The 14,010-nt window shown below is 38.8% G+C and overlaps 1 protein-coding gene across 1 annotated transcript; it reads right to left on the bottom strand.

The window, feature by feature from the left end:
- Positions 1–5,786: 5,786 nt before the first annotated feature.
- Positions 5,787–6,257, bottom strand: LOC145268424 (uncharacterized). The gene has a single exon (XM_080123984.1). It carries the CDS (start codon positions 6,255–6,257, stop codon positions 5,787–5,789), a length of 471 nt encoding a protein of 156 aa, XP_079980110.1.
- Between the last annotated feature and the right edge of the window lie 7,753 nt (positions 6,258–14,010).

The following is a 14,010-nucleotide window of genomic DNA, read 5'->3' as shown; positions in this document are numbered from 1 at the left end:
GCAGATACCTTTCGAAGAGGAAAAAAAAAAAGTCCTATAGCCATAGGTGAGTGGTGACGTGTACAGGCTTAGCGGGCTGGAAGTGCATAGCTGCACATAGGCGGCCAGTGATTTATCTAACATCGTCGACTAAATCGCTTACAGGGTGGAAGCAACTTCGGTGGATGATCTGACGGCTGAGCAGCCTTTTTTCAGGGATACACTGCTCACCCATGAATTTGGGAAGGGTCTAGAAAAGGTGACCTATAAATTTTCTACTCTTTTATTAGCTGGTCAGTTTTCTGCGGTCGGCGGCTGCAGGAGAAACAAGATAAAGTTGAAGAAAAATAATAAACAAGGAAAATCAAAATTTTATCAGGAGAGGAATAACCTAACTGTTGCGACGTGGAATTTAAGAACTTTGCTAGATGTCTTGGATAGTGAAAGACCTGAGCATAGGACAGCTATTGTTGCAAGAGAGCTCGCTAGATACAGCATAGACATTGCGGCATTGTCTGAAACACGATTGAGTGGTGAGGATCAGTTGGTGGAAGTGGGCTCGGGATACACCTTTTTTTGGAAAGGAAAACCATCAGGGCTTAGACAAGAAGGTGGAATTGGCTTTGCAGTGCATTCTGATTTGGTGAAGAGCATTGAACAGCCAATCTGTGTAAGTGACAGAATTATGATGATGCACTTCCCTCTTGCACAGAGTAGGTATATGACGATTTTATCTATCTATGCCCCTACCATGGGTCATGATGAAGACACCATCACAGCGTTTTACCAAAACCTCAGTCGTACCATTTCCTTTATTCCTTTATCTGAGAAGATCTTACTCATGAGTGATTTAAATGCAAGGGTTGGCAAGGATCATCACACCTGGGACTCACTCGGCCGGTTTGGTGTAGGTAAAGTCAACAGTAATGGTCTGCATCTTCTCCATCTATGCGCTCAGTTTGACCTTGCTATCTGTAACACTTTCTTCAGCCACAAAGAGGTCCATAGGTTTACCTGGACCCATCCTCGTTCAAAACAAGGTCACTTGATTGATTACATTATTTCCAGGAAGGCAGATCTGTAGGACGTCTGTAGTGTGCGTGTTATGCGTGGAAACAGATTACTTTTTGGTATGTAGGAAGTTGAAAATCTGTATAAGGAGGAAGTGTAGGTTGGGTGGTGTGGGGATTCCCAGGCGGGTTGATGTGTCCACGCTGGCTGATCCAAGTGTACGTGAAAAGCTTCGATCCGTAGTTAATTCTGCTGATTTTGATGGGTCATGGGCTCATTATAAAAATACACTCTATGAAATAAGTGTAGATGTTCTTGGCGTCTGCAAATCTAAACATCAGGATTGGTTTGATGATAATGATTCTGAAATTACTCAACTCTTAAGTGCTAAAAATGAGTTGCATCATAAAATGTTGTCTGCCTCTCATGGAGGTCGAAAGTTCCTCCAACAGTCAAACAATTAAAGCAAGCAAGGGTCTTCTCCAAAAGCGACTCCGCCAAATGAAGAATCAGTAGTGGGCTAAACTCGCCAACCAAATCCAGACGGCTTTTGATCGTAAAGACTTCAAATGCATGTACCATTTGCTTAAAAAAGCTTTTGGTCCTCAAACACTATCTACACCTCCTCTACTCTCAAGTGATGGAATTGCCCTTATAAAAGATCCTAACAAGATTCTCCTTCATTGGATGAGCATTATTCTGATCTCTTTGACAACCCCTCTAATGTTGATGAGGATGTCATCAATGGATTTTTATCACAACAGAAGCTTATCCATGAAATGTCTGAGTTCCCATCTGAGAATGAAATTAGAGATGCAATCAAGGAAGTGAACATTGGGATGGCTCCAGGGCTTGATGGTATTCCTATGGAATTCCTCTTACATGGGTGTGATAAACTTGTTCATGAAATTCTTCATCTTATCACTGATGTCTGGAAGGGTGTTCCCGTTCATCAGGATTGGGTTGATGCAATTCTTATATCACTGTACAAGGCAAAGGGGCCCAGGACCGACTGTGGAAGTTATCGTGGGATAAGTTTGTTGGAAGCAGTTGGCAAAGTATTTTCCAGAGTTCTACTCAATAGATTGTTAAAGTATATTTGTCCATCCGTCATTCCAGAAAGCCAAAATGGCCTTTCGTCCGGGCAGAGGAACCACAGACATGATCTTCTCTGCTCGGCAGTTGCAGGAGAAATGTACTGAACACCGTGTTCCGCTTTATCAGGTTTTTGTTGATTTGACCAAGGCTTTTGATATGGTGAACAGAAATGCCCTATGGATAATTCTGGGGAAGTTGGGATGCCCACCTCAATTTCTACGATTACTCAGGGAACTCCACACTAATATGAAGGCTCGCCTGAACATCAATGGATGCCTATCAGGACCCATCTCAGTTGACAATGGTGTGAAGCAAAGTGATATCCCAGCACCTACACTTTTTTCTATTTATTTTGCAACTATGCTTTCCTATGCATTTAGGGAATGTTTTTTGGGTTTTTTTTTTTTTTGCGTTTCAGAACCACATGTAAGGTCTTTGATCTTTGTCGTTTTCATGCTTCTACAAGTACCTTTCATCACCTGGTTCGTGAATTGCTTTATGCGGATGACGCCGATCTCGTAGCCCATAGTGAGAAGGATATGCAGGGTATCATGGATCTGTTTTCAGGGGCCTGTGCGTCTTTTGGGCTTACTATTAGTCTTAAGAAGACTAAGGTCATGTTCACACCGCCACCCGGTGGTTTGTATGTGAAACCAAATATTTTTGTCAACAACCAGAGACTTGCCATGGTTGACACATTTGTGTATTTGGGTAGTACTCTTGCCAGAGATGGAACCCTGGATGCTGAGGTCAACTATAGGATACAGCATGCCACTAAGGCTTTTGGTGGTTTAGAGAAGCGAGTGTGGTCTGACAGGGGTATAACTCTTCATACAAAGATCAGTGTCTATCAATCTTGTATTTTACCATCCCTGCTTTACGCTTCTGAGGCCTGGACAACTTATGGTAGACACATAAAAGTCATGGAGAAAGTGCACCAGAAATTCCTGAAACACATTCTGGGCATCAGGTGGAGCTCTTTTATACCTGATATGGATGTTTTCATGCAAGCTGACGTACCTTGTATCGAGAAGTTGATTTTACGCAACCAGATGAGGTGGGCTGGACATCTGACAAGGATGGACGACGAGAGATTGCCAAAGCGCCTGTTCTATGGTGAAATTACACAAGGAAAGCGTCCACAACATAAACCCAGGAAACGCTTTAGGGATAACATCAAAGATAATCTTAAAGCTCTTGGTATTGACATGTTCAGTTGGGAAAGTGCTTCCAATGATCGTAAAAAGTGGCTCTCTTTGGTCTACCATGGCTGTGATAGCTTTGAGAAGAAAAAATATGAGCATGCAAAAATGAAGCGTGATATCCGGAAGAAAAATCTGTCAGATCTATCAAGTCTGTCGGAGGCTTTCGTGCAGAACCACACCTGTGATTTATGCGGTAAAATGACTTTATCCGGAGCTGGCCTAGCTAGTCACAAGGAATCACATGGAGATCAATCTTTCTTTGATGGGGGACACACTGTGGGGGTATAGATGTTTTGTTTGCTCTGTGGTCTGTAAATTGAGTGGAGGCCTGAAGCGTCATATGAACGTCCACAATAAAGCAGCACCAGTTGGCATCCCTCAATCTCAGCTTAAGTGTGATCTTTGCAACAGACTGTGTAAGAGTAGGGCTGGTCTGAAGAGCCACCTTCATTCCCACAGTAGATAGAAATTGATGCATCTTGATCACATCTCCACATGTATATATATGTGTATATATATAAAAAAATAATGAAATAACAATATTTCAAAAGTACATGAAAATGAATGAATAATCAACAATAAAGCAAGGGAAAGATGGTCTTCTTCTGTCAAGAAGTGACAATCACCATGCATGCATATATGTATGTATGTATGTATGTATGTCTGCCTAAAACTTTCGACAGAGGCAACAGATTTTCACAAGATCAGTATCGTTTTGAAGCTCGACCCTTCGGACGACAAATATAAAAAAAATTGGCTAAAAACATTAATTTCTTTACCCTCAACTGGGCACTTTTCTACAGGGAGGGGTCGCTTTTTTCGCTGATATTTTAGAAACTCATCCCCTCTTTTCGATTGTCTAGCCTTAATTTAAACATGTTACTTCCGGTTTGGCGGTGGTCGTAACAGCAAAGACGTCACGTTTTTTCCCCCCGTTCTTTTCCTCCTTCACGGTACGAGTTCGAGCCTGCCTTCCTACTACCACTTTTTTTTTTTTTTTTTTGCTCAGGACACACCTCCAAACACCCGGGCAATGCCAGGTACCCATGCTAGTAAATGAATGAACAAGTTTATTTCTTTTGTAAGGAATTGGTCGATATTCACTGATGCCTGATATCACAGTCGTGGTGTGAGCATAGATAAATATCTCTCAACTCTAACAAAAAATTTAAAAAATAAAACAAAATTAAAAATTAAAAAAAGAAAAAAAGTGTCAGTAATTAGCAAAATGAGGACTGAGTTCAACATTTAATATAGAAATTTATTAAAGGAAGCATCATTTTTTTTTTTTATGCATGTGTGCTCTGCCGACGCACAAGAGAAGAAATGGTAAAGTTTGTTTTTAATTCCGGAATTAAATGAGAGAGTCTCTTTCAGGACTGAGGAAGTAATGTTTCTTAAAAAAAAAAAAAAAAAAAAAAAAAAAGGAATTAAATTCCTTCTTAAAATGAATCAGATCCAATTAAGAATAAATCCTTTCCGTATAAATATGTTCAAGTCGATTGTCAGGTAGTTATCCTGCTTGGTTTGAAAAAGTAAATTTGTGTGGCGAAAACATATTTTCCCTTTTAGACGGATCGTACGTGTTTCCGCCATGTTGCTGGAACGACAGGGAAAGAGAAAATGAGAAAAAAGAGACAGTTGATTTTCGTGCGGTGACTTTTATATCCCTTGGATGGCTCTAGCGAGTCTGTCAGAAAAGATTTGAGAAATGTGTTTTTCTTTGAGCGCTGATTGGACAGAAAGTGGATACCTTCTGTCACGTGGTATGCTCTGTTTTACATCTGCATGAAAAGATAAAGTTTTACTTTTTATCTCCACAGAATTTGCGTGGGTGTATACGGCAAATGTGTGCAAATGTTATTTATTTATTTTAATGTGTCTGGCGTACCGCTACACTTTATTATTGAAATAAAAACAAAACGAATTTAGTGAGAGACACAACTTTCAGCTAAGAGTTTTTTGTTTTTTTTTGTTTTTTTTTGGTGTTTTTCTTTTCAAATTGTGTATACGGCAAATGTGTGCGCAACTGAAATGTTATTTATTTTAATGTCTCTGACATACCGCTATGAGTACCCCCCCCCTACTAGACAGCATGTCGATAAGGAGACAAAAGAATATGTTACTGTGTAAGGTTGAAAAATCGGTGTGAACAACTCATGTGTCTACCCGATCTGGTAGAAGTCATCGCGCTTGGTGACTCAATCTCACTAAAACTGACTATAGTCATAGGATACGCTGGTTTCTCCACGTGGTCGTTAACATCACCATGAGTTTCATCATCAAAAATCGCTCTCTTCAGGCGATCAACACTAACTGAATCACGTTTGCTGTTGATTTCTATCATAAAAATTTCGGGTATCTCCTCAGTACCTTGTAAGGGCTGAAGTAAGGTGTCTGAAGACGAGCAGGCACTCTGCCATTCCAGACAAATACGTGAGTCCATGTGTTAATATCCTGAGGAGCATGAGTAGTAACATTTTGTGCTCTTGGTTAAACATTTAGTGGTTTCAACATATATTCCTTCACACAAGAGGTGTAACTCGTTGGGTCAGGCATGTGCTGAAAGGTGGTCAATGCAATCATCTGTCCGGGCATGGTCAGTGAGGTTCCATAAACCATTTCAGTGGGACTCAAGCCGATGTCTGTTTTAACAATGGATCTAATGGCGAGGAACATGAAAGGAAGGCATTCTATCCATCTGTTGAGATCAGAGTATGCTTTTAGAGATGCTTTTAATTGCCAGTGAAAGTGTTCAGCCATGCCATTAGCTGCAGGATGATAAGACGTGGTACATATGTGTCTACATCCAAGCAGGTGAAAGAGTTCAGAAAAAAGATAGGAGTCGAACTGTCTTCCTCTGTCGGTTGTAGTAGTATTAGGCATGCCATAACCAGATATCCAAAGTGAAACGAGTGTTTTGGCGTAAGTTTCAATGGAAATATAAGAATGCCTTTGGGCCATCTCAAAAATCTGTCAATGCAGGTTAGCAGATATGTATAGTGCTCCGAAGGTGGGAGTGAGCCCACTATGTCTATGTGAATATGTTGAAAACGAGCCTCAGGGGTTGAGAATGTTGCAGGAGGACTTGATTTGCCAATGAACCTTGGACTTCTGGTAAGGGATACAATCCCGTGTCCATTCGCGTATATCACTTGATGGCAGTCCATATAAAATGTAACGCAAGCAACTTTTTTTCTTTTTTTTTCACGGTGGTCACTACTTATCAAGGCCCGGAAGCCACTCAGGGATAAGGGTTATTGCAAGTACAGTACGTTAGTGTGGAGATTTAATGAAGTGTTTACTTAAGGGGGCGGTTTATTAGTAATTTGTTAACGTTGGACTTGAAGACATCCAGGTCGTAGTCAGGTGGGAAGCAGGCAGACGGAACAGAGGAACCACGGACATGATCTTCTCTGCTCGGCAGTTGCAGAAGAAATGTACTGAGCACCATGTTCTGCATTATCAGGTTTTTGTTGATTTGACCAGAAATGCCCTATGAATAATTCTGGGGAAGTTGGGATGCCCACCTCAATTTCTACGGTTACTCAGGGAGCTCCACACTAGTATGAAGACTCGAGGGGCACATAGGGGCGTTCATGTCCCATTAAGGTATTGCACCAAATCAGTTCACTGGAGAAGAGTAAAGGAAATTGCTTGAACGTTAGGTTTTCAGAATGTAGTAAATGGTTTAATTCTTCGTCATTCCTCTAGTCTGGTGCAGATCGATATTATTGGTAGTATGAATGGCATCAATGTGCATGCACGATAATGTGTGAGCGACCATGTTCTCAGTGTCTTTGATGTACTTGATATCTGAAGTGAATTGAGAAATATAGTCCAAATGACAAGCCTTCATGGGTTAATGTTTTCCAGGTTTGGCAAGTAAAGCGTTTGACAATGTAAAAAGAGTTAAATTAGAGCCTTCTAACATATAACGAAAATGTTTGACCACGCAATAAGTGGCTAGAAACTCTCTGCCAAAAGTGCTGTATTTTATTTTGGCATTCTGAAGTCATCTGGAGAAACCGCTGCAAAATTTCTCGCATGCTGACATCGAATGTGTCTACTGACAAGGCTAGGGGTGCATCTGGGTGCGGGAAACACCAACATTGTCGCATCTGTCAAGGCTTCTTTTACTTTGGTGAAGGAGCGCAATTCAGGTTCATTCAACTTCATTTTTCTTCTTTTTATTTCTGAGTAAATCAGTTAAAGGTTGTGCGATTTCAGCGCAGTGAGGCAACAAACGTCGGTAGAAATTGATCGACCCAAGAAATTCCAAGAGTTTACGAAGAGAAGTGGGAGGGAGGTAATTGAACGATGGATCGAACCTTCTCCGAGAGGGGACGAATACCGTCTGAATCAATCACATGACCAAGGAAAGATAGTGAGGAAACTCCAAACGAGTTATTATTGCTGGGGTTGATTATTACATTGTATTCCGACAGTCTGTCGAACAATTGTTGAAGGTGTTCAACGTGTTTGTCTTCTAATGAATTCACTACTAATAATTCATCAATGCAAGCATAGACGAATGACAAACCGCTTATAACTGTGTCTATAAACCGCTGGAAAGACTAGCCAGCATTTCTCAGTTTGAAGGGAATTCATAAAAACTTGAGCAGTCCGAATGGAGTAGTGATCGCAGTTTTGGGGATATCTTTGGGGTCGACCGGAATCTGGTTGTATGCATGCACAAGATCGATTTTAGAAAATATTGATTTTCATGGAGAGAATTTGAAAAGTCTTGTAAGTGAGGAATAGAGTAGTTATCCAGGGTAGTGCGGCTATTAAGTGCCTGATAATCCTTGTGAGGCAACCAGTCGCCGGCTGTCTTTTTGGGCACCATGTGGAGTGGTGATAACCAGTTACTGTTGGATGGTCGAATTATACCTACGTCCAACATGTGCTGAAATTCTTACTTGGGGGCTTTTAGACAATCAGGTCTAAGTCTGCGCAGGCACACACTCACAGGTTGTCCTTTGGTCTGAATATGATGGGTAACATCGTGGTTAACCTTGCTGTCACTAAAAACAGGACGAGTTATATTGGGGAAGCCTTTCAAGAAGTCGGAGTATGCGTCCATCGCATCTTTCAGTATGACCTTTCACTCTTTAACCCTTATCCTTGAGTGGCCTCTTGGCCTTGATAATGAGTTGATACCTATGAAAAAAAAAAAAAAGAAAAAGTCCAATGTGAACAAGTTCTAATTGAATCGTCCCCCTAAGTAATCCAAGTTTCCAAATTCCCACTGTTTACTATGCTAAAATCACAATGACTAATGTATACCTATTAACCCTTATCCTCGAGTGGCCTCTGGGCCTTGATAAGTGGTGACACCCTTGTAAAAAAAAAAAAAAAAAAAATGACCTTTCAGTATGACCTGGCTTATCTCTACTGTTTTATTAATCCTCTCCTGCATGGTAAATTCAGTGCTGTCGTTGATCAATTTCCCGTGTTTGCTGTCCACGAGGATACCAAAACGGTGTAAGAAATCCGCTTCCAAAATCGGAACTGGCAGCTTCGCAACAGTGAATATCTACTGGAATGCATGTCAGAAACCCAAATCCAATGCCAAAGGTTTCTCTCTGAAGGTCGGGATAGAAGACTGATTTACGGCTTGTAAACAGAAAGTTAATTGGGGTCTCCCTCTTTTACTTTTAGGAATGATCCTCACTTCTACATCAGCATCAATAAGAAATCGTATATCGGTGTTTTTGTTCATAGCATAAAAGTTGTGACAAGTGTGGATCTGGCCAGGAGTGTCAGTCGCCCTTACTACCTGGCTTGGTCCAGCTTGGTTGTAAGTTTTCACAAACGAGCAGGGCTTGTGGCATCTGAAGCCGTAATGTGCATGTTAATGACACAGACTGCTGCTATTTCGGCTATTGCTTCATCACTGAGGAGAATCCTGTTCGCTTGGATGCCGGGATGAAGAATATGATGTTCTCTCTGTCTCAACTCCAGGTTTTGCATAAGCCGGGTCTGTCTCTCTAATTCCTTGCACTCGTCCATGGAGATGTCTGCAGTTTTGGGAAAAGAATCTTTTGAGGCTTGAACACACACAGAAGCTACAGAAATGGGGATTTCCATAATTTTATCAGCTAGTAGTGGTGTCCTTGGAGGATGCCAGGATCATTTGTATACTGGACGGTAGTCTCTTAATGAATAGTTGCTTAAAAATGTCTGGTTCTAATGTGCTTTCGCTTATTAGCTGTTTCATCCTTCTTAGGAGGTGTGAGGATTTCCTGTCACCAAGCTCTTCCTCGACAAACAATTGCCGGAGACGTTTTTGCTGTGAGTCTGTCGTTCTTCTAATGAGTTTCATTCTGAAGGTATCATAGGTAACCGACCCTGGGGGTGCCATAATCAGATCACAGACCTCAGCCTTCGTGCATCAGTGCAGCCACCACATGGTTGAGCTTAGTTAGTTCACTGTGGATTCTTTGGGTGTAAAATTGTGCCTCCACATGCGCGAACTACAATATTGGGTCAAGGCGGAATTTTCAGTATAGCCTGTGTGGCTGTAGTCGATGATAGAGTGTCACTCTTCGTTGTGGGTAATCAGTCCACGTGCTGGGCTAATTAACTGACGCTGAAGTCATTAGTGTGAGGGACCGTGTTTTTAACGGTGCTTGCTCTGAATGGCCAAATTAGTGTGCATGTGTTCAAAATCGGGAGTCATCAGTTTGTAGGTTGAAAAAGTTACGTGTTCGGCTAATTAACTGACGTCAGGTCACCAGTGTAAGGAATTGATTAATATTCACCGATGCCTGGTATCACAGTCATGGCGTGAGCATAGATAAATATCTCCCAACCCTTAACAAAAACAAAATAAAAAAAATAAATAAATAAAGAATAAAAATAAAAAATAAATTCTAGATATTTACTAAAGAAAACTCCCGATTTTTATTAAATATTCCTTCTCACACGGGCGATCTACTGAGTCCGTTAGTCCAAAAAATGTTGTCATTAAAATAAAAAATAAAACGATTTAGTCGCAATTATTTTTGGCCAATTCTTAAAGACTGAGACTTTTTTGTTTCACCCAAGCGTGCCACTTTACTTCCTTTTTTTTTTTTTTTTTTTTTCCAATTTTTGTAAAATAAATAAATGAATAAATAAATAAACAAGTTTATTTCTTTTGTAAGAAATTGCTCGATATTCACCGATGCCTGGTGTCACAGTCGTGGCGTGAGCATAGATAAATATCTCTCAACCCCTAACAAAAAAATTGTTTTTTTAAATAAATAAATAAATAAATAAATAAATAAAAAAGGGTGTCATTAATTAGCAAAATGAAGACTGATTTCAACATTTAATATATAGAAATTTATTAAAGGAAGCATCATTTTTTTTTTTTTTTTTTATGTATGTGTGCTACTGCTCTGCCGACGCACGAGAGAAGAAATGGTAAAGTTTGTTTTTAATTCCGGAATTAAATGAGAGAGTGTCTTTCTGGACTGAGGAAGTAATGTTCCTTGAAAAAAAAAAAAAAAAAAAAAAAGACAAAAAGGAATTAAATTTCTTCTTAAAATAAATCAGATCCAATTAATCCAGTGAATCCTTTCCATGCAAATATGTCTGAGTTGATTGTCAGGTAGTTATCCTGCTCGGTTCGAAAAATTAAATTTAAGTGGCGAAAACATATTTTCCCTTTTAGACGGATCGTATGTGTTTCCGCTATGTTGCTGGAATGACAGGGAAAGAGAAAATGAGAAAAAAGAGACAGTTGATTTTCGCGCGGTGTCTTTTATATCCTTTAGGTGACTGCAGGCAGCGAGTCTGTCAGAAAAAGCTTTGAGAAATGTCTTTTTCTTCGAGCGCTGATTGGACAGAAAGTGGATACCTTCTGTCACGTGGTATGCTCTGTTTTAATGTCCGCACGAAAAGATAAAGTTTTACTTTTTATCTCCACAGAATTTGCGTGGGTGTATACGGCAAATGTGTGCAAATGTTATTTATTTATTTTAATGTGTCTGGCGTACCGCTACACTTTATTATTGAAATAAAAACAAAACGAATTTAGTCAGAGGCGCAACTTTCAGCTGAGAGTTTTTTTTTTGTTTTTTTTTTGTGTTTTTCTTTTCAAATTAAATTTTACAAGTAACCTTTTTTTTTTTTAATTTGAATTTTGTAACACAATAACAAAGTAACACTAGAAAATCTTTTTAAAAAGTGGAATAAACCTCGAAGACTCAAGCAATGTTTCCAATCCCGTGTGCCTCTTTTCAGGGGACTAGTTTTCCCACGTTTAAAATATTAGTGTGTAACTGCTCTCGTGGGGAAGCAAGTAAATAAGTATTATTTTTTTTAAGTTATTTTCTTTTTTTTCTTTTCTTTTTTTTTTTTTTTTTTTAAATAATATTGCATAAAGTTTCGTTTTATGATAATGCGATTCTGGGTCATTTTTCAAAGGGTGTTTATTCCAAAAGCCATTTTCAACGTAGGGATGTTGAAAATAAGAAAATGCCTTTCGGAATTACCACCCCAACCTCCCCATGAACGACTTTCGGAATAAACACTTTTTGCGGATTGAACAAGCATCGCACATTGACAAAAAAAAAAAAAAAAAAAAGCAAAAGAAATCATTTTTTAAAGGTTTCTCAAATATTTTTTTAAGTTATCATATTATCGACTACCGTTATTTTTTATTTTTTAATTAAACTGGAGTAAAAAGTGTTAAACTAAATCTTGAATAAACCCAAGTGACATTTTTCTTTAACTTTGATTTTTTTAACACAAACTATATTCTAAAACTTTTAAATGAAAATTTATTAAAAAAAAATTTAAATATCTTGCAACATATAAATAGTTGTACTTCTATTTTGTTTACTTTCTGGCTCAAGAGAAAATATTAAAAAAAAAAAATGTTTATTTTTTGCAAATATCTTTAGGTATGAAGCGAAAAAGATATTTACCAAAAATAACCTCGACCGAAACTTGAGTAAATTTGTTTTATTTTTATTTTAGTAATACAAGATTTTTTTTTTTTTTTTTTTTTTTTGCACTGTAGAACTGAGTAAGTGACCCGTGACGAAGTTGCTTGGAATAATTAAACCCTAAACGACTGAGACAATTATATTTTCCATTTGGCTGCTTTATGAATTAGTCGCCATGAAAGAATTGGAAGCGATAGGTGGAGTGGGTATAATTTGATTATGTAAGAACACAACTCAACAGGATATTCTTAACGTTGGACTTTAAAACGACCAGTTTAGAAGCAACCTGTGGTGTTGTGTTTTGTGGACAGATATATTTGGTAATATACCTTCTCGAGTTAGGAACTCGAGTTGGGGACCCATTGTGGTGCACCAGGAAGAAGCTTCACATGCCTCCTCACAGTGACTCAGTCCACAATACACTGTAGTATACATTGCACTGCGGAGAACCAACAGTTGATTTTATGAAATAATTGTTGGAGCAGTAGACACAGTTCTGAAGAACTTGGAAAAAAGACCAGGAGAAATTGGAATCAAGAGGAAGCCAGAGATTATATAGAAAAAGTACTGCTAAAAACAGTTGAAATCTTAAGGAAAACCTTTGGATGTGGAAACTAATGCACATAAACTACAAACGATAACCTTGCACATAGAAACTGCAGCAGAAGGGAAACAAAAAGATGGAACCAAGAAAACTGAAACTTCAAAATTGGAAGTTAAGTATCCACACCTACCACCCACCCACTGCAAAAAATGGTGGCATAAACTGGCTTCATACAAAATAGTTGTAACGGGTCAATGAAAATGGAAAGAGCAAAGAGGGGAAGCACAAAACAGACCTCTACTGGATAAGTATGGAGAGACTTACAACATTGAGGAAGCTTATTGCACTCAAATCCCAGCGAAGACTAAGGATCATTGCCAGTGAGAAACCAACGGCAAATGGCTGTTGTGCAAAATCATTTGGAAAGGTTATCCAAAGACGAAGAAAGAACTAAAACTCAATGGAGATGTTGTCATCCAGATTTGTGGGTTGTTAAACAGAAAGTAATGTTCGGATAATGTAAGAACTCCTAGTGGTGAACTACTACTACTATTAATACTACTACTACTACTACTACTACTACTACTAATAATAATAATAATACTAATACTAATAATAATAATAATAGAAGAAGAAGAAGAAGAAGAAGAAGAAGAAGAAGAAGAAGAAGAAGAAGAAGAAGTCATCTTAAATATAGATATGGAGGAAACGAATGAAAGAATTATGGGACCTGTCCAGTGATTACCATATGACAGAACAAAGAATTGCAGATCAAGCAAGACTGATACTAAATAAAGGCTGGCTCTCTAAATTAGAACTAACAGAAATACAGCGAAAAATAAGTGATGAAATTGAACAAGAAGCATCCCCTCGATGGAACTGAACGTAGAGAAACCCTACAAGTTGAAGCCCCACAAGAAAAAACACCAAAGGTGGAGGACCTACAAAGACCGAATTCTACAAACGTGGAAACCGAGAACAATGAAAAAGAACTAACAGAGAATGAAGCAAATAAAATAAATAAAATAATACAGTTCATGAACGAGGAAAAAACAAAACAAAGCTCCCATCGTTAAGGAACCAAGAACAGAAGAAATTAAAAACAGAAACAGAGAAGGTTAGCATGCTCCTCCCATACATCCCAACAGATACAATTACAGACTAAAACAACCTAATTTACGCAAGCACCAAAATGGTAAGTATGAATCTCAAATCAGAAAAACAACCAGGG

This window comes from Euprymna scolopes, chromosome 43, assembly GCF_053919585.1.
Source record: "Euprymna scolopes isolate OS-2025 chromosome 43, ASM5391958v1, whole genome shotgun sequence".
Lineage (NCBI taxonomy): Eukaryota > Metazoa > Mollusca > Cephalopoda > Sepiida > Sepiolidae > Euprymna > Euprymna scolopes.
The sequence above is the reverse complement of the archived record's forward strand: the minus strand, read 5'-3'. Positions and strand labels throughout refer to the sequence as shown.

Excerpts from the sequence above, each read along its gene's own strand:
- LOC145268424 (XM_080123984.1), bottom strand. The coding sequence starts at position 6,257 with ATGGCCCAAAGGCATTCTTATATTTCCATTGAAACTTACGCCAAAACA.